At 38.3% G+C, this 20347-nt stretch overlaps 1 protein-coding gene across 1 annotated transcript; it reads left to right on the top strand.

Moving 5' to 3' along the window:
* Positions 1–372: 372 nt before the first annotated feature.
* On the top strand, positions 373–18905 carry LOC134507373 (cation channel sperm-associated targeting subunit tau-like). The gene is made up of 7 exons (XM_063317987.1): positions 373–521; positions 2159–2270; positions 8204–8602; positions 9962–10022; positions 11131–11177; positions 15115–17811; positions 18477–18905. Exons 1-7 carry the CDS (start codon positions 391–393, stop codon positions 18810–18812), a joined length of 3783 nt encoding a protein of 1260 aa, XP_063174057.1. The 5' UTR covers positions 373–390; the 3' UTR covers positions 18813–18905.
* Positions 18906–20347: the final 1442 nt, after the last annotated feature.

Raw genomic sequence — 20347 nt, forward strand, 5'->3', positions numbered from 1 at the left:
AGAATATAAACATATTTAGAGCTGCAAAATTCTCCATAAATGATGTCTCTAGTTTCTCTGAACATTTAAATGTAATTCTCTGCACATTTAAATATAATCTTTATAAAGTACTTACTTTAGCTGAGAAAGCATGAACACGTTGGTTGATCTTTTTAAGTGAAACTATGTTTAAGTATCAATGAATCCTTGTGCTTAAGTTACTTTTATTGTGAACGTTATTTACTTCTGAAAATATTTTTTTCACTTAAGATATATAAAGTACTTTTCCTTGAGAAAAAAAAGGTATCAGAAGGGAAGGGGCTGTTTTGTGATTACTTCTACTAGTAGCAAACTTTAAAGGCACCGTTTTTCGTTTGTTTATTTTGCAGCAATGTCATCAAACCACGGCATATGGATTACCCTGCTTTCTTATCTCCAGATCTAAAGGTCACAGTTGGGGGCCCTGAGTTGGAGACTCCTAGAGAAAGTTCAGAGCACTACAAAACCCTTCAGAAAGCTTTGAAAGAACCACCCCGAGCTAGGTAGGGAAACAGATGAAAAAACATTTCTGTTTTATTTGTTAGCTCCTCCATCTGCTCTCTAAATTCAGGCATGTGTTGGGTATAGTCGCTTTTCTTTTTTTATAAAAAAAAAGTCCAACTGACTGAGGAAATAGATTGAATCTGAAAGTGTCCTACTTTTTCTGTGGGACTGGCCTTGTGCTTTGAAAATCTTTATATGTCAATATCCAATCAAGCTATCCACCTTTTCCTTCTCAAAATAAAAGACATCCCATCCGGCTGACATTTTTCTCTCCATCCATCCTTGAATCAGCAGAAAACTTTACTGGCATGAGATTCCCTGTCCCATTGTTGCTCCCTAGACTGCCTCTCTATCAAGACACTGCAATTGCCCAACTTCTCTCCAGAGTAATTAATGGGGGACAAAGCCTAACACTTTGAGGCTGCCCTTAGAGTTGCAGTAAGGGAGAAAATGCTACTTGAATACTGGTGTAGCCTAGGATGACATAAGCCTATCTTTTATGAGCTGGCAATGAGATGAAGGCAATGACATGGAAAAATGGCAAGGAAACAGCTGTTGCCAGGATATCTGGTACCATGGTTAGGTGCAGATGATGAAGAGTCTGCAGAAGGGACTCTAGGGTAGATCCTGCTTGGTAAGTTTGAATTCCAAGTATTAGTTGGTAAAATAAATCAGCCCTCAGCAAACCTAGGACAATATGGGAACATAGAAACTTTCCAGAGCTTTAACTTGTTCTGTAATATTACAGTATGCCAAGTAATGTTAGATTGTATTATTTTCAGCACCATTCATTCTCAAGTCTCTGTTCTTAACTTCTGTGTAGGCATCACAAGGATATTCTAGCTATAGCTTTTTGATATTCCTTGATCTCATTTATACAAAAAAGAAAAAAGAGAACCCTGTGCCAATCACATGCAAACTAAAATGTGCTATGAACTGTCCATTCTACTTCATTTTAGACCAGATAGGTATTGTCCTAATGTGTAGCGACATTCCTTCTTTCACTGCAGTCAGCTCATGATCCAATGTCTAGGAAGCAAGAAAGAACCTACAGATGTAGACTGGCTTCCAAAAGGCACCCAGTATTAACATATATAACCTAGTATAAATGAAGAGTTAGGCCCCTTCTTGAGTCTTAGAGATTGTTTCCTCAGTATAATACCAATAGAATCCTCACAATTAAGTTTTATCTCTATACTGATTGGAAGTGTTTGTTTATGTATATGGGGTTTTTAGATATTTTTATCTGATTGTTCAACATATAAATGCAATCAGGACTGCTTACAAAATTAAATGTTAAACATAATTTAAAGAAATCAGTAAATGAAAAGAAAAAATATAGAGGAACTAGATTTTTTTAAAATGTACACATATCCAACTCCCTTTGAAGGTATTAAGCTCTAACCTGAAGATTCCCAACGTGGTGTACTTGGGTAGTTGTTAAGTCTACTCACTTTAAAATAACTGATTTAGCTAATATTGATTGCAGATTCGACTGATGGGATTTGGGGTAGATACCTGATACTGCAGCTTAATATCCTCAACTGAATCAGAATGCAGTCTTGTCCTTCTCTACCTGATAGCAAAAAATTTGGACATCTGGACATTTCAGTCCTGTCTGTCTGTCTTTCCTTAGACTGGAGAAAATGAAAAAAGAATATCGGACATTAAGAACATGGCGTGAAAAGGCTGAGTATTTAGACCAGCTGATTTTAAAAAGAGGACCAAAATCAAGACCTCAACCAAAGGTAATGTTATATTACAAATCAGGCAAATAGTGTGCAATTGATTAGAGGCCAAAGTACTTATTCATAACTTGTAATTCTTCTTCCCTCTCTGATATTTATAAAAAGCAAAAACAGGCAGCTGAAAACTAAATATGCAGTATCAGTTACCTCTTTGCCTCCCGTTGTTTGTCTTCTCAGAATCCAAAACTTTTTCTATTCCTTCTCTTCCAAATACCATGTGGAATAAAATCATCATGGCTGTGTAAAAAAGATTCCCTTTTAAAGTTTAATCTAAAATAAAAATGATGATCAAGAAACAAAAAATATGTTTGTGTTACAAATATTCAGGGGGGAAAAAACCCTTACACTGTATTATTTTTGGCTTCCATGCAAAGATTTTTAATTGCCTGCAAATATTACCAAAAGTGGTCCCAGTTTCCTGAAATTCCCAGGAGACATTTCTACCTGTACACACTATAACTCCTTGTTCTCACTAGAGTTTTGCATATTCTAAGTGTTGATCTTTCTCCTTTGGCTATCTTAGATCATTTAGGCTTTTCCAGGAATCTACTTGTCCATCAGCATTTTATTTTGTTTCCTGAGGTGTTTTTTTTTTCAACTGGAAAGCCCTCCCTCTCCTAGTTATTCCCTACTTTTGCGAATGTTTCTCCTGCTAAGGTGTGCTACACTTTAACTTTATTTGTCACACACCATTATCCATTTGCTTTTCAAATCATCCCCAATGTTCTTTGATGCCATCACACATTTTCTCTAGGTTGTCCTCATTGTGTGTGACTCCTAGATTCACTTCAGTCTTCACCCTGGGCTGTACTGTGAAATGTGATTGGGAGGAATGTAGCATGGTAGGCACTTTCCCCAACAATATGCTTAGAAACATAGCAACATGGGAGCAATGTGCTGGCCCTAAGATGAAGAAAAAAAGAAATTTGTTTCTGCAGGGATGGCCATGGAACAGGGTATTTTGGGGGGTGGGAGGTACTGCAGATAACAGGACAAGAACATTCCTTTGCATCCTGGTTGTGCGATGGCTGCAGCAGATATGAGATATAATCCTCTTGTAGCAGAATTTTTAAATGCATCAGCTTAATTATGTCCAGTGATGCTCATGAAAAATTTATCAAGCCCTCCCATAAGCTCATAGAGGATTAATCGTACTTCAATTCGAGGAGTAGTACCCAGTGGTCTAGCCCCTATAGTGGTCAGAATCTATTGGAAAATGAGGGTTTTTAAGTTAGAGCTCCCAGATCCACAGCCAGATAAAGCTGAAAATAATGCAAGACATTCAGAAGTCCTTGCATTAAGTAGAACCTACTTCTGAGTAAGCTATTAACAAGGGAAGGGAATCTGTTTATATTTTGCACACATTAATGTTGAGCCTTAATCACCTGTGGTCCTTGGTAGGTAGTGCTTTGGCCTTGTCCTTTGATTCAGTCTAGGGCCCTTGGCCTCATGGAGAACCCAATCAGCATTTTCTAAGGATTCAGGATTCCCAGTCTCATGTTCAGAGCTTCTTGGACTTAGCTTCTGTTGCAGGATATTAGAGTCTAGACACCCAGGCTTGTCTTTCAATGAAAATTCCTCAGCAGACATGTGAGAAATTATAATTGTAGAAATCAAAAACAGGGTGGCAGTCAAGAGTTAATACTTCTAGCTACGAATCCATCCTCATAAAACATGGGTTAAATGCAGAAAGTGAAGTGTTAAAAATCAGGTGGCTGTCACTTTATCCTATCCAGTAAGCTTTCATCTGGCAGTCACTCTTGGAGTGTGATCCCTGCCCCATTCAACCCAGCCATGATCTGTCTCAAAGAGATTATTTTTATAGGTTATTTAACTATTAGATGATGTAATGGTATGTGGGAATGACTTGGGAGACCGGGCCCAGAGAAGCTGCCTAGGGAATGGTCAGATAAGAGACAGCATAGTCTGTAGCTGGATAGTGGGCAGGGCAAGAGGCTCAGAAGAGACCCTCCCTAATTTCTGGGGAGGTAAAGGAGATGGTGGGAGAATTGTACTTTCAGACTTGCAAGATTCTGTTAATGTAGCCTTACAGTGAAGTAGAATTAGCTCATCTGGTTGTGTTTCCTGTCTGGTCCACCTGGCAAGGCTGACAGATATACAGGTAGTCCTCAACAATGGTAATTGGGACTGGGAACTCCATTGCTAAGCAACACGGTTGTAAGACGCAATGTCACGTGACTGCACTGACTTACGTTGGCAGTCCCAGTTGCCCTTGTTAGGCAAATCCCACGTGGTTACAGCGTTCCGCCATCACGTGATCGCCATTTGCGATCTCCTGCCAGCTTCTCCATTGATTTTGCTTGTCAGAAGCCAGTAGTGAAGGCTGCAAATAGTGATCACCTGACTGCGGGATGCTGCACTGTGATCTTTGATGGTCACTGAACGAGTGGATGTTAAACAAGGACTGTACTGCTTTTCAAGAACATTCAGTACCTCGTAAAGTACAAATGACCAACACAATGGTCTTGAACAAAGATCTACAAATGTACAAATAAATTTATACAGTTGGATATGAGGAAATAAACCAAGCTTGAGGTTATTTGAAAATGAAATACACATGCTGATTATCTATTCAAAAAGGTCAGTTTAAACAAATACGTTTCTAAGTTGCAAAGCACTGTCATAGAAGGGTCACCACTAAGAAATACCTTACTTATATTTGTCATTCTTTTCCAGCTGCTTAAGTGCCTATGATTTTCAGACTTGTCCCTTTCCAGTCCAGGGGCTGGTAGTACAACTGCACCATGCCTATTGTATACAAAATAATTTTCTTCTCTTTTTTGCTTCAATTGTTTGCTTCAACATAAAATCCATTGGCTAGTACACAAATTGCTAGCTAGCAGAATAATGAATTTAATCAACTTCATATTTGTGGAAGTAAAAGTAAAGATTGAATGAGAAATTAGTAAGTCTCCACCCTCCTTCTCCACACATGTAGCAATGCTTTCCCTCCTTTTGAGATCTTTTCCTAGCTATCAGGCATGAAATTGTACATTTTGTCTAATCATTAGGGACTTAAACTAACAGTCCTCAGAAAGAAGAAAAATCTAATATGCAGTTCCGATACAAATTATCATTAGCAGAAGATATTATATATTCTTACAAATATTATGTATCAAAGTTAATTTGTGACTGCTTTTTCCTCCCAAGGTGTCTCGCTTCAGAGAAATTGTTGAGAAGATTCATATCCCTGTTTGTCAAGAACCTACATTTTATGCTTCTTCAGGTTTAGTGGATATTTTTATTTTTGTATTAATTTCTGGAGTAGAAGTTAGAATCCTCATTTATAGTATAGCAGCATACACTAGCATTTGCAGTATTAAAATCAAATATATCTTGAATGAAAACAGGAAGAGAAATTGATCTTTGTTAAATGACAATCTGTTTTGTTTTGTTTTTTTCTAAGATGAGTCAGCTTAGAAGTTTGCAATTTAAACTGTACAGTTAATTGACAGGAGATTAGCTAGTTTTAACAAAGGTGCTTGTTTTAAAGAATTTATCAAATGAAAGGACATTACCCCAGGTTTTTTTGGATCCACAGGCATATACTGAAGTTGGAATGATTGTCTTAGGCACCACTGCAAAGTGTCTGCCATGCAGGCCTAACGTAACACATTCCTTGTTTAGCAATCTGGGTACAATGCAGTGATTGTACCTTATCCTCAAGTGCCAAACCCAGTATTTCTCTGGATATAATGCAATAGTATTTCTGTTTCCTAGAAGGAAAGCTGAAGAAGCCAAGACAAACAACTTTTTCAGAAACATGGAGGAGTTGTTCCAAAGTGCCTCCACCCAGCTTTGCGTTGCCCCTACAGGAGCAACTATGGGGTTTTGTTCTGATACGTGTGTGATGTGTAACTCCAGTCTTTGAAAACAGATAAATCAGGCACAAGTCTCTATAAAAACATAGGAATCCTTTATCAAAACAGGCTTCTAAACTGACAGCTCCGACACTGCTACAGAGAATACGTTTAGTTCTTCATGGGGGTCTCCGTTCACACAGGCGGGCTGTGCCCTGGGTAAGCCCTGTGCAGAACCTTTTAGAACCTGAAGAATGGTGGGTGGGATGCATCACTCCTGTGACTATGTACAGGCAAGTCGTGCTGAATTCCCTGTTGCTTTCTGACCGCCATAGATACCGTATAGCACATCATTATTCTAACTCCTTTCTCTGTTTCCATTCTTCTGCTCTGCCTCATTCTTTACGCTTTCCTACCTGGTGAGTTGTAGAGAAGGGGTTTGTTTCTGGGGGTGGTGGTTTGCTCTTTCTCTCCTTGCCTTCCCGCCTTGGCTGTAGGATTTTAAAGGGCCCTTTCTGCAAGTGACCCTACTGTGAAATCAAACGTTACAATTTCACAAGTGTTTTTAGATTCAGATTTAGGTGCAGTTTTTAGAGTCCAGGCATTCTGAAAATTTTTCATGAATTCACAGGATTACAACATCTCAAATTATTTTTTTATTTAACGCTGGCATCTGCAAGTGCCATTTTAGGACACAGTGGAAAGGTCTACCAGTGGATGCCACGTTCCTGCCTCTCGATTGAGGTTTGAAGTTGTATTATACTTCAGCTATAAAAGTGCTATTCTGCTATTACACTCAAATGTCAAAACAGAGTATGTAGAATACCATAAAGTTAATTACAAAGTAATTTATTTACTGTTTTTTTATTTTAAGATGATAACATAGAATGTTTAATATTTTAAAAAGTACATCTACAATCTTTAGTACACTGATTAATTGTTCTTAATCACACTGCAAATTATCGAATGAGTTTTTCTGTAAAAATTCCATAATACAATCAGCAGGAATGGTGATTTAAACCTATGTACCAGCAAGGTCAGAAGTAAAATTATATAGTGTTGTGAGTTTTGTGACCAGGACTGTGTCGTTAGTGTCTTTTTTTTCCATGTATTAATATGTAACCACCTTTTTTCTCCTGTCTCTGTAGAAGTAGTTAAGGGAGAAAGACCACTATCTGATGTTCAGGTATGAGGTTTGTAGCTAAATCATGTGATTAAATGAGACCTCCACAGACTGCAATCATCATCATCATCATCATCATCATCATCTGAGCCTCCCAGTTCTGCACACACCATTTTTTTAACCCAGGCTTGGAAGAGAAAAGCCATTTACTACTTTTAAAGTCACCCACATTTCTTTCTATAAGGACAGCTCAACTGCAGCATCAGCCTCAGTGCTGAGACTTGGTGAAAGATAAGCTGGGAGGACAGTGGGTTTTCTTTTGATACCTTTTTCTCCCATGGGAAGAAAGCACATTAACCCAGCTGCCTAGACAAGCTTTTAATGAGGAGCGAAGTGGGTTAACTCTTCTGACCCCTCATGCAGAAATTAAACCACACTCACTCTCCATTAGAATCTTTGGAGGCTTTTATTGCAGCCCTAGTGGTGGGTTTTTTTTTAAGAGACAGATTGCACAAATGTGTAATATTTTCTAACTTGGGCCTCATTTGAGATTAGACAAACCTATGCATCAGCAGAGATAAATTCCAAAGAAGCTTCCTACCTCAAAGGGAAATAGGAGATTTCACTCTTAATTACCTCAATGTTAATTTATTTCTGCATTTAGAAAATTAAATTTAAGAGGAAGTTTCTACCATATCCCACTCCCTGGGAGGTAAAGAATTTTACCCCTAAAGAATTTTACCATGTAAATGTATTTTATAGGTAGATGAGCTCTGAGTTACTGCAAGCATTTTCAGGGCTTTGTCTTCCTAAAATGTTTTGAAAGATAAACTTACCAGGTTTATTATGAAATGAAAGAATATGCATGGAAGGCTATTCATTTGCCATGCAATGTATATATGTATATATTTCATCAAAGAAATTTTAGTTTTTTCAGATTTAAACAGATGATTATCATGATGATTTATTACAGAAATTATTTATTGCAGAAATTTTCAGGTATTCCACCTGACTTATCTAATATGTATTTACAAATTCCTGCACCGGTACCATCCCGTGTTGAAAGTGACTCAGAAGAACCAGCGAAAAGTGAAATTTGTACATCGGCTGAACAAGTTGAACTTCCAGAACTGATTGTGGTATCTAGCAGGCCCCATTCACCAAGACTTTCATCTGACAGAGCAAACCTGGAACAGAAGATTAAAAGAGAACAAATTTCTCACGTGTCTGAAACTTCTCTATCTAGTTCTGGAGAAATCACAGCAGAGTTTTCAGACAGCGGTGATTCTGAACCCACTCCTCTTCCTGGTCCTAGAAGTAAAATAGTACGTGAAGAGAGATCTGTAAAAGAAGCACCTGCCTTGGACTATCTATCAGAACCAAAAGAGGTAGCTGCTGCTAACATGTAATTATGCATTACACTCTCTCTTCTTCACCCCCTTCTGTGCACAGGAGTTTGCATTTCTGTCCTTCCTATTTTGAAATTCATGTATTATTCACAGAGCATGTCTGCACTGTGGACTTAAACTGGCTCCAAATCACCTCACTGGGAACCTGCAAAATGTCCTTCCATCAGGAATTAGCAATGAATTAAAAAGCAAGCGCAGATACATTTTTAAAATAGCTATACTAGCATTGCCTTAAACCAGTTTCTGATCACCATTGGCAGCTAGGAATTTTGCTTTAATAGTGAGATGGGCGGTGTATAAATTTAATAAATAAATAAAAGAAATAAATTTTATCCAGACAAGTGAGTTTGCTGCCTAGAAGAGAAACAAAGTGGCTTTTCTGCTGGTAGCCCATCACATTTTTAAAGAACGGGGAAGGAAAAGTATATAGAAGGACATTTTATCTCCTTCTGTTTCAACTCTGGTTAGCCAACCCTGGTTTACCAGATGGATGAGCTGAACACCATACTTGTTCCATTTTCAGTGTATCTACCAGGACTGGTAAAAGCAATGCTCTCTCCCTCTGCTGCCAGCTTATTGGGCTTCAAAGCTAGATGTATAGCTGCTAGGGAAATTAAAGCATAGGCTGCTGAAGAAGGGATAGCTTGGTAATGCCTTCCCATCTACCTGCACCTTTGGTTTCCAGGCAACAAAAGATCCTACCAGCCCACCCCAGAAATGCTATGGATAGGCAATGGAGGAATGGAACAATCCATCCCTCTACCGCCAACCCACTGGACTTCTTTCTATGCTAGATGTGCAGGCTAGGAAAATCAAGCTTCATGTGGCAAGTCCTATACCCCTCCCGCCCAGTCACCAATACCCCAAGTGCTACTTGCTATTGGCTGTGTCTTTCTGTTACTGGCACCCGCTTTCTCTTATTGTGGGGAAAGACCCTCAGAACAAGGCTGGGCTGGCTCTGGAGAGTTTCACTGGTTACAGTCTTGCTGCAGCAAATGTACTGCCAGGAAAGCAGCTCTCCAGAGTGGGCCAGCTGAGGCCAACCCTCATCCTGAGTAGTCCTCAGTATGGACAGATATTTAATGCAGCAGCTGGGAAAATGCAGTTTTCCCTTTGCCGGAAGTGAAAGTACTCATCCTTGTATGTGACAACTGTAGTGTTATGTAGACAAATCACTTTGCAAGTTGGACCTATGAAAAGAAAACCTTCATTAGATACAATTCTCCCTTCAGATCTTTGACTTTGCATACTGATTTTTCTTCTTGTATACATTTATGCAATATTTTTACTATTATTACAAACATGAAAGTGAGTAACTATTCCTTTCTTCTTGATAAGTTGCCTTCTAAGACTTCAAAGGAATCATTTTCTGTTTCTGAAATTCCTGTGAGAATCTCAGGTAAGGTTATGACACCTAAATTCTCAATGAAACAAATATATGTATAACAATCATCTCTTTCCAAGCAAACCACAGTATGTTCAGTATTCCAAACAACTTGCTTACGTAGAACTGTACTGACTTAATTTTTAACTGATAGTAGTGGTGCTTGGAATAAAAAAAACAAAAGATATAATCAGTATGATGCTGATTTGGGTAGAGTTAAAAAATAGGCCCCTAAATTTCAACTTGCCCACTCCGATTACATCAGAGTATTATGAAATGTGGCCACCAGGCAGGGAATGAACAGATTAGCAGCCCCAGGCCAAAAAAAGTTGCCCACTCATTTTACTAGGGCAGCAATATTAATTGTGCAACCATAATGTGGAAAAGAGTAGAGGAGGCTATGAAGCTCTCCATTTAGGACTATATAGAAAGGTTAGATGGTTGTTTATTGCTACCTTAGCAATAAGAAATTGTCTGAGAATGCAGATGTGCCATCACTTAGGGAACTTCACAGCCACTACAAGGCTGAAGTCCCTGCCTCTTAAGAGTAGTACGGAAAGGGTCATGCAGGGAGCAACTGAAGGGGTAGGGGTTGTTTATCTCCTTGCCCAGAAAATATTTGACTGACCATTTTTTTTGAGCACACACAACATTTTCCCAAAATTCCAAATATGTCCCCCAGCCCAAAATTGTTTGCCTTGCATAGTTTTTTTTTTTTGCACAAGACTACATTCATTGTGAACAACGTTGTAGAGTACATATACTAGTATATCCCTTTCCCCATCTCGTTCACACAAACATGCCATTCACAAATGCACTCCTACATGCATACCATCTTCAACTCAATTCAGTTCAATTCAGTGGAACAGCTGACTCAAGGCTCCCTCAGAACTTTAGCTAATATTTCCACACTAAGCCAGTTTTTGTGGCTTAAATCTGGGGAAACCATGGTCTCAAATTGCTCCCACTTCTAGTTTATCTTATCAGAAAAGATAAGCCATCTTTGTGAACCATTTTCTTCCCAATAAATTTCAAATGGACACTGAGTAGTACCTCATAGTTATAAAAAGCATATTTAATTGCTCTTATATTTTAAATGTTCATGCTGATTAATTATTTCCAGATTCAGTTGTTGAACCAGAGCAGCAATGGCCATGGAAAGAGGTTACGGTAAGAAATAATTAGTTACACGGTATTAAAACTGCATAATACAGTGAAAGTCTCAGAATAAGTTTGCATAAAAATTTCTTTCCAGAGTCAACCTAAAGGAGAGTAGTTTGGTTGCTGCATCTGGACTATGTGCTCCTAGTAGGGCTTTGTGCCTATAGGTGTGCAAGCTTTATTTCACAAACGTTTGGGTTATAAGAACAAGCTATTGCCAACAGATGGTCAGTGTCTTTATTTAACACATCTGAGTATTGGTCTTCCTTTCGAATCTGCCTTCATTCCCAAACGTTAACAAAATAGACATGCAGTCACTGTTTTTGATTCCAATCAAAAGGACAAATAACATTATTTGAAAAGCTCCACTGGCCAAGAAATGGAAAAAGAGTTGAAACACTTCTTCTTCTCTGCCAGTTGGTCTCTTAGAAGGACCCAGAACCATTTACTGTCAGTCTGGACCCTCATCATCAATCTGTCTACTATTTCCCCTTTTCACCCCTCCTGTCATGAACCAGCCTCAGGTCTTGATATCATCAATTTTGTCAGTCCTGAGAGATGCTGATTTGGCTACTTAGCATTTAGCTTTTAAGGATGAGATAGAGAGATAGATGATAGATATAGACAAGAGAGAGAGAGAGATGGGTGGATGATAGATGATGAATAGATGATAGATAAAGTTTAGATAGATGATCAAGTTTTTTTTTAACACAATATACCTTCCTGACACTCATGATCCCAGCTGCTTAGAATCTGGCAAGCTCACTTCTCATCTCTGCTGTGGGGGTGTGGGAGGAATTTTTCCAAATTTTCTTCTACCTTTCTCTTTTGATAAAGTTTCTTGCTGTTGTTGACCCCCTTGACATCTATCTTGGTATAGGGAGTTCTTTATACTTCAGCACAAGTGTCAAAGCCTTTGTGTTACCCATTGTGCATGATTAAGACTCTCTTGCATATTTCCAGGCTTATTAGCAGCTCACTTTTGTGACTGCTGCTTTCCCTCCTACTGTATGGCCCAAGAGGCCACCCTGAAGTATTGCAGATGTGCCTTCCAAATCAGCATCCCCTCATGCAGCACCATTAACTGCTATTTGACTACAACAATGTTCCCTTTTGCTTCACTTACTGCAGTTCTTCCAATTTCTGTGGAAGTCTTAATGTCCTGATATGCCACTCCTGGCAAGGCTACTTTGAAATATGTTCTGGCATTGGTTTCTTGCTGTTGGTTGTTCCAGGTCTCCAAAAGAATGAGGATTTTTACTTGGATTCAGCATCGTCACACTCCAAACACCAATCCCTCTGCTGAGCTCCCCATTGTACCATTCCTGATGCTTTGAATTAATATCACTCATTCCTGGAAATCACTTCCTGTAAATCACTGTTCAATATAAGAGAATATATCCTCGAAAAAAGATAGCAAAATATTGTTCAACCATGATTGCTGTAAGGAAACGGTATATTAAGTTTTCCTGTTTCCATGTTAGAAGGCAATTAGCTATGCATTCCTCCTTTACATATTTTAAATAATTTTATTATAATTTTGTTTAACATTTAGTGCAGAATTGTGATCATATAATAAATGAAATTTGGCTGTTGAGCAATTCCTCTCTCTAGACCCAGCAGTGGTAACCAGCTCATTCCATCCTTGTCAGAGAAAATAGACCATATGCTGAACAGCTTTTACAGATGACCAGTGCCTTAGGCCTTGAAGTTCACCAGTCTTATCCTATGGAGGATGACGAGTTTTTCAGATTATTTGTTTTAATTTAGTAACTCCTGATGTAATATAAGTTCTGTCAACCACTTTGAATTCTGTGAGAATTATGCTTGGAATGATTCACTGCCAGCTTTAGGCAGCTGTCAAAGAGCCTGACAATCTTGAGGAATAGGAAATTGATTTTCAGGTTTCAAATCAACATAATAACACTGCAGAGAATGATTGCAGAGATCCAGCTGCCCACTTTTACTTCAGTACCATTGTGTTTCTCCCACTTAAGCTATTTGGCCCATTTCCAACTTACTCATTTCTCCATGACTACAGACATATGGCTATTTTCACTTATCATAAAGGGCTACCAACATTAAATTTTGGGCTAACTATCACTGAACAAACTATGGAACAACCAGTCAGTGGAGGATATGTATGTAGCTTGATAAAGGAGCAACTGAACCCATTCCACCTCATGAAGTTCCTCAGGGATTCGGTTGTAGACATTTTGCCATCTTGGAAAAGATGTCTATGACCCACACTGGACTTTGTGGTGTGTGTGTGTGTGTGTTGTTTATTCATTCAGTCGCTTCCAATTCTTCATGACGTCATGGACCAGCCCATGTCAGAGCTTCCTGTCGGTCATCAACACCCCCAGCTCCCCCAAGGACAAGTCCGTCAACCTTTAGAATATCATCCATCCATCTTGCCCTTGGTCAGCCCCTCTTCCTTTTGCCTTCCATTTTCCCAGCATCAGCATCTTCTCCAGGGTGTCCTGTCTTCTCATTACACACACGCACACACACACACATACATCTTTCTTAATTTCATATAGCAAAATTGACTACTACTTAATCATTGTTGCACAAAGGGCTTTGGTTTGCTCAGCTGATTTATCTGACATCATTCATGTCTTCTTCAGAGATTGACATTTGTTTTTCTGCTCCCAAGGGCAACACAGTAAGCTTGGAGTATCTTTATAATACTTGTCAAAATGGGCTGTGGCAGCTATAAGACTGCTATGATTTATTAAAGCAACCATTTCTGTTCCCCATCCAAACATATTCTACCATGGTGATATCCACCCTCCACAGTTTTCTTTCGGCACCTCCAATTGCCAAAGCTCAGTATGGCAGCTACTTGGTCGCATCCTCCACCTTTATTCAACACTGCTTGTTGGACCTTCATGCCCAGAGGGGTGTAATGTTTGGGAAATTGGTTCTTTCCTCCACCAGAGTGACTACCTTGCCCCTTCTATGTGAATCACAAGAGTCTTGATGAAGACAAGCTGATTACCTGGACCTGTGGTTCTTCAGGTGCTCATCTGTGAATACAGAAACCCACCCTCTTTTTCTTCAATATGGTGAGGTATTACTCAGTTTTGAAGGGCTGCTGTGTAGGTTTCAGAGTCTGATTGACACAGAATGCAAGAGAAGGCAGGGTTACCAAAGATCTCTATACATTTTGGGATGTTGTAGATGAAGCTCTGCTTGGTGGAGAATCTATTAGCATGAATTCACAGGTGGCCACTTGAAGAACCAGAGTTGCAAGTAACAGTTTCTATAGCCCTACATAGCTGCATCCGTGCACAGAATAGCTTATACCATGCCAGTGGTGTTAAGTGCTTGACACACATAATGCTCTTGTTTTAGATATGGTGCATACTGCAATCCCATCATAAATGATTAGTAATACTATGCATTAAGCATTTTAGGTATTATGTATCTCTATGGGGGCCACGTCTGTGCTCCATCGTAACATATCTGTCTGTCCCACTGAATATATAGATTTCGTTATGAATGAATGTGTAACATTTTGTTAGTTCAACATTAACTTTCCTGGGCCCTCTGTAATTTTTGTAATTACTGCATTGTTTAGCCAGCACATAGTTTAAAAGCTGATTATGGTTGATTTGTGAGACAGATAAAATATAATCTTAAATTGAAAACATTTTCATTTATTGATTTTACAACAGAAACATTTACCTGGGTAGAATTTATTTAGAATTATATATATGTGTATGTGTGTGTGTATATGGTATATAAGTATGTGTGTGTGTGTGTGTGTGTCTGTTTATATTAATTGTATTGTATTGTATTGGAAATTTAGTCAAGAAAATTTAATTATTTGTAAATGTATTTTAAATTCTGGCATAGAACACATATTGCACATGTCACCATTATTTGCAATTAAGACTTCAAAAGATCTTAGTTCTACCATCCTTTCTTTAAATTGCAGTTCCAAGATGCATTTTTTAGTGGAAACAAGTTTGAACCCTTCCTGAGACGTGTTTATAAAGTACAGCCACCTGCGCTTAGTAAAAACACAGTAGACTATTCCATTCTTTTAGAAAAAACATACACACCTGTTGATGTCAAAGAACAAGAAGACCAGGATCCACCTCCGGATCTGTATTTGACAAAAGTAGACAGTGGCTTAGACCCCAAATTAGTCAGAAGTGGTGAGCAACTTTCAATATTAAGACTTATTGAAAAAAAAATGGATTTAGAAGAGGAAGAGAAAGTTGCAGTGCTAGATGAAGAAGAAACGAAGCCATCAACTACAACTTCGGAGTTGTATACAAAGCCACGAGGGGATAAGCTATCAGATGCAGAAATAAAACAGGTTAATATTTACTTCAGAAACTCCCTCGAATCTTTTCTTGTTGATAAAGTTGTAAAAGTGGTAGCACTTAAATCACTTTTGAGCAAAAACATTGAAAACCTAGTTGCAGAGAGACTTTCAGGAACAGAGTCACCCCAAGAATTAGAAGACAGCAGCACATTAGATAACAGAGTGAAATGTTCTCTGAAAGAAATAACAACTAGTACTACAGATACGTTTTTAGAGCCAGACATTAGTGAACTGAAAGATGCTGTGAGTCAACATTTGCAGGCTCAACTTATAGAGAAATTTTCTGAAAAAGGTATAATCCCAGATATGGCACCATCAGAGAACAACCAGAAGGTGTCTCTCCAGAGTTCTAGTGATTTGCTCAAGAAAATAAGTTTATTGAAAGACGTAACTTCACAAACTGAAATAATAACAATAAAATCATTAAGTGATAATGAAGTAAGAGAACTTTCCAAATCTGAATCCATGTACAGTAAAGAAATGAGTCACAAAAACAAGCCAGTATTTACAGAGGCAGATTTATCTGAAGGCAGAAAAGATGATCACAAGGAGCCTATTTTACTTCCTCCTAAAAGCCAAGCTAGTCTAGTTGAAGAGCCAAAAGTGGATTTAAAAAATACACCCTCAAAAAAGTCATTAGAAATCATTAGAGTAAAGTTACCGTTCAGCACCGAAACAGATAATATAAAAAAAAATGTTTCCCTCCATGATACCCTCCTTCAAAAGATTTTAAAAGCAGAAATCAAAAGTTTAAAATCATTTTTAAGCAAAGGGATTCAGGACCACCTTAAGGATAAACTTTCAGAAACTGGATTAAGTGAAGAAGACTTAGAAACTGTGTGCCAGAAGTTGTCCTTGAATGTGAGGGAGAAATCTAATGAGGGCTTTGATGACAGTGTGTTAAGCAAAAGTATTCAAAACCTTTTTGAGGTACTTTCAGAGAATGAAATTGCCAATTTAAAGTCTGCATTGAACAGGAAGATCCAAGACCATCTCTCAGAGAGAATTTCAGAAATTGGACTGATCACACAGGAAGAGTTAAGGAAAATACTTGAAACTGTGTTTCCAGTTGTAGCCAAAGAAACAGCACTCAGGGCAGCTAAAGGACCAGATTTAGCTGGAGAAGGGCAAAGTGTACAGCAACTATCCCATGTAACCCAGAGTCTGCAAGACAGGTTCTCTGAAGAAGAACTGCAAAATCTAAAGTCTCTCTGCAACAGACTTTTGAAAGAAGGCCATGGAGACAAACTTTCAGAATTAGAAATGAAAGGTATAGCAACTGTTTTGCAAAAAAACTTCGAGGTGCTTCCTGCACCAAGCAGTTCTGAAACTGGGAGAAGCAAAGAAGTGGAAATAAAGGATGTGGATCATGAAGTATCTCTTTCAAGTATTGAAAGCATTTCAAAAGTTAGTGAGGTAGACTTACCTGACAAAGCAAAACATCCTTCATATGAAAACCTTCCTAATACTTCAACTGCAGGTGAAAAATGTAGAAAGGAAAGTCTAGACCTTCCTACGAACAGTAGTTTCGAAATACAGACAAAGAACCAAGAAACCCAGACGTCTCTTACCAAAAAAGTGAAACCGACTTCTAAAAAAGAACGTTACAGATTGCCAGGTTACCCTGATAATCTGGAGGTGTCAGATTTGAAGAGAAGGTCCTTTGAAGAAATATCACAAAACAAGCCTCAAAAGGAACCAGTGAAGAAAATATCTGAACCATTTGCCTTTTCCTCTTTTTTGAGTGCACATGACATTGGAGCCCAAACTGAAATTAAAAATTATCTTTCCAAGTCTCCAAATTATCCTTCTAAGCCTCCCTTTCCAGTGAACCCTCAGACTTTTCTTTTTTTACACCCAGATTCTGAGGAAGAAGCAAAGCCGGCCTGCAAGTATCATCAAAAGGCCAAAGTCAAGAAGTCTGATAGAAAGAAGGATGCTGCGTTGCACCACTCACAGCAAGGAGGGCCAAATCCTTCAGTCAAAAAAGAAAAGGCAAATAGCAGAAGTCTAGCTAAGGATGTTTTAAAAGAAAAAGGCAAAAAACATGGTGAATTGTCTTCTAAAAAATTGGGCACAACAGAAAACAAGAAGGATTCAAAAACAATATTATCTATGAGTGGTGTAAGAAAGGAAAGCATGAAACAGAAGCCTGAGAAGAAACGTGATAATGAAGTCAAACCAAAAAAATCATTTAGCAAGACGGCTACCCTGTCTGATTCACAACTATCAAAAAATGTTCAAGAAAAATCTTCTACAATTAAATTTCCTACTACTGGGCATACAAAAGCAAATTCATTGGTAAGAACACAATCAACTTTGTTCTTCAAGATGATTTATTATATTCTTTAATGTATTGTACAAATTCATAGTAAGTCAGGACCAAACAGAACATTTGGTCTCCGAGATCACAAGTCTTGTTCTCAAAAAATAAGAACTAGCCAATTCTACAGCTCCAGAATACTCTCCATAGTATTGGAGTCTTAAATTTTAAAAACTACACTTGGCCCCTCCAGATGTATTAGAACTACAAGTTCCAGATTTTTAAGAATGCCTGATAGGAATTCTGGGAATTGTTGTTGCAATACATTTGGGCTACCAGATTGGGAAATACTAGTATAAGGTTTCCTCAGGCAAATTACCAATGTGTTTTCTTACAGAACGTGCACTATTTGTATACTGTTGTTCTAGCCAGAACAATTCCATTTATAGTAAAGTTGTCAGTATAGAAACTGTACCACCACAGAAATGTTGCAAGATTATGCTTTTCCTAGCTAATCTAAGATAAATAGTGTTGTGTTGTGTTGTGTTGTGAATTTGATAGATGAGATAAACATATACTAAAAGGCAAAAACAGTGCAAATTTGGTGATACAACAAGGATATTTAGTCTTGGTTTATGTAAAAGCCTTTGTAAGACTTATCATCGTGATGATATATGCATACATTTTTTATTTCAATGTTTAGAACTCTATAGGCATAGAAGATTTAGATTTGGAAGCTTACAAGCATCTTGAAAAAGCAATCGAAAGAGCACTTCTTGATTTACAAGGCGTTGAGGAAGGGAGCTGCAGCCAGGGAAGATCAATTTCTGCTCCAAATGTTGCTGCTCTCATGTCTAAAGATGCACTTCGATCATTTCCTTCTGCACTGGAGACGCCAAGAAATCAAGCAGGCACAATATCAGACATGCTCAACAACCAGGACCAAATCTTAAAAATGACACCTGAGCAGTTGGAGGTTGTTCTTAAGGTTCTCCACAAAATCCTGAGGCAGAACTCTAGACCCCCAAATAATGGATGAATCTTAGACTTCTGATCCTCAGCCAGCTAGAAGTGTACTTTTGGGTTACAATTTTCCCCTGGCCATAATGAAAAATAAAACACTCTTAGTACATTTTAATTTGGAAAGCTTGAAAACTTATTTGAATTATTACTAAGGCAACCTTGTATTTTCATTCTTTTTTATATAAAAAGGTCATTCTCCTTTTTGTCCCAGCCTGATGCCTTTGAAACATATTGGACTACAATACTCATCATACCAATCAATAAAGTGGCTGGACTGACACATGATTTCTTCCCAGAGACTACTTGCTGTACTGAATATGGTTGATTTAAATAGCCCTGAGTTTAATGAAAGTGCAACTTTTATGAATCGTTTCATTGATCCAGGATGTCAAGAGGTTTTGTTTTTTTTTTAGATTCCAACATGGAAAATGAGTCAAATCTAATTTGGTCAGTTATTCTTCGAATCAAGATAATAGGTTTTTAATCCTGCAACATGTGCATTTATTTGTTCTACCATGATAACATGCTACTCCAATTGATGCTGACTCTGAGCAGATTACATAACCATCATCCATAAACAGGATTAAAACAATAGAAGTAATAAACCATTATGATGAAGCGCTATAAAAATAGTTACATCCCAGTAATAGTAACATTATCACTATAGCATCTCCTGCACCAGGGAACCCTGAAATTCAAACCAACATTCCCACTGGACTCGCAATGGACTGGGCTGGGACTGGGCTCACACTGTATCAGCCTCCAAGACTTGAAACTGGCAGTTTTATAGTGGCTTTTCTACATCCCAAATGGGTAGGGGCTAGTAAAATCTCAGGACAAATTCTATTCCAAAAAAGAGCAGAGACTTGGAAAGGTGAGATGGGCAGCTAATAAATGGAGTAAGTAAGTAAATAAATAAATAAAAGGCCTGACTCTACAGTCCCTTTTGATGTTATTCCCTGAGAGAGAGGACCAGAGGGGGCAGGCAGATACCACTGGGAAGAAGTCCTGAGCCATTAAGGGCTTTAAAGGTAAGAAATGGCACCTTGAATTGTACTCAGAATCCTAATAGCAACTGGTGAAGTTCTTGAAGTAGAGGTATTATATGAGAAATATATAACTAGTATATATAATATACTAAGAAATGCCCATAGAAGGTGTTGCTTTCTGGACCAGTTGCAGCTTTGCAGTTGTCAGCCCCTTGAAGAGGATGTTGTAATAGTCCAAATGAGAGGTGACTAAGGCATGAGTGGCAATAAGTAAAGTCAGAACAGGTCATAACTGGCACGCCAAATGAAACTGCAACAATCCCCTTGGCCACATCTGCACCTGCTGCCTATGCTATGCGACAGCTTGGTATGAGAAAGCATAACCCTGGCCAGAATCAAAGATGGAATATTCCTAGAATTGGATGTCTTCCAAGCCAAAACCACTCCATCTGGCTAGGATTACCATCTAATCCATTATTCCTCCCCATCCAGTTCCTAAAAAACTTCAGCACTTTAACATTACCTGTTCAGCCCAGAGCCAAGTTGTGTAATAAGGTATCAA

Source organism: Candoia aspera, chromosome 1 (genome assembly GCF_035149785.1).
Source record: "Candoia aspera isolate rCanAsp1 chromosome 1, rCanAsp1.hap2, whole genome shotgun sequence".
Classification (NCBI taxonomy): domain Eukaryota; kingdom Metazoa; phylum Chordata; class Lepidosauria; order Squamata; family Boidae; genus Candoia; species Candoia aspera.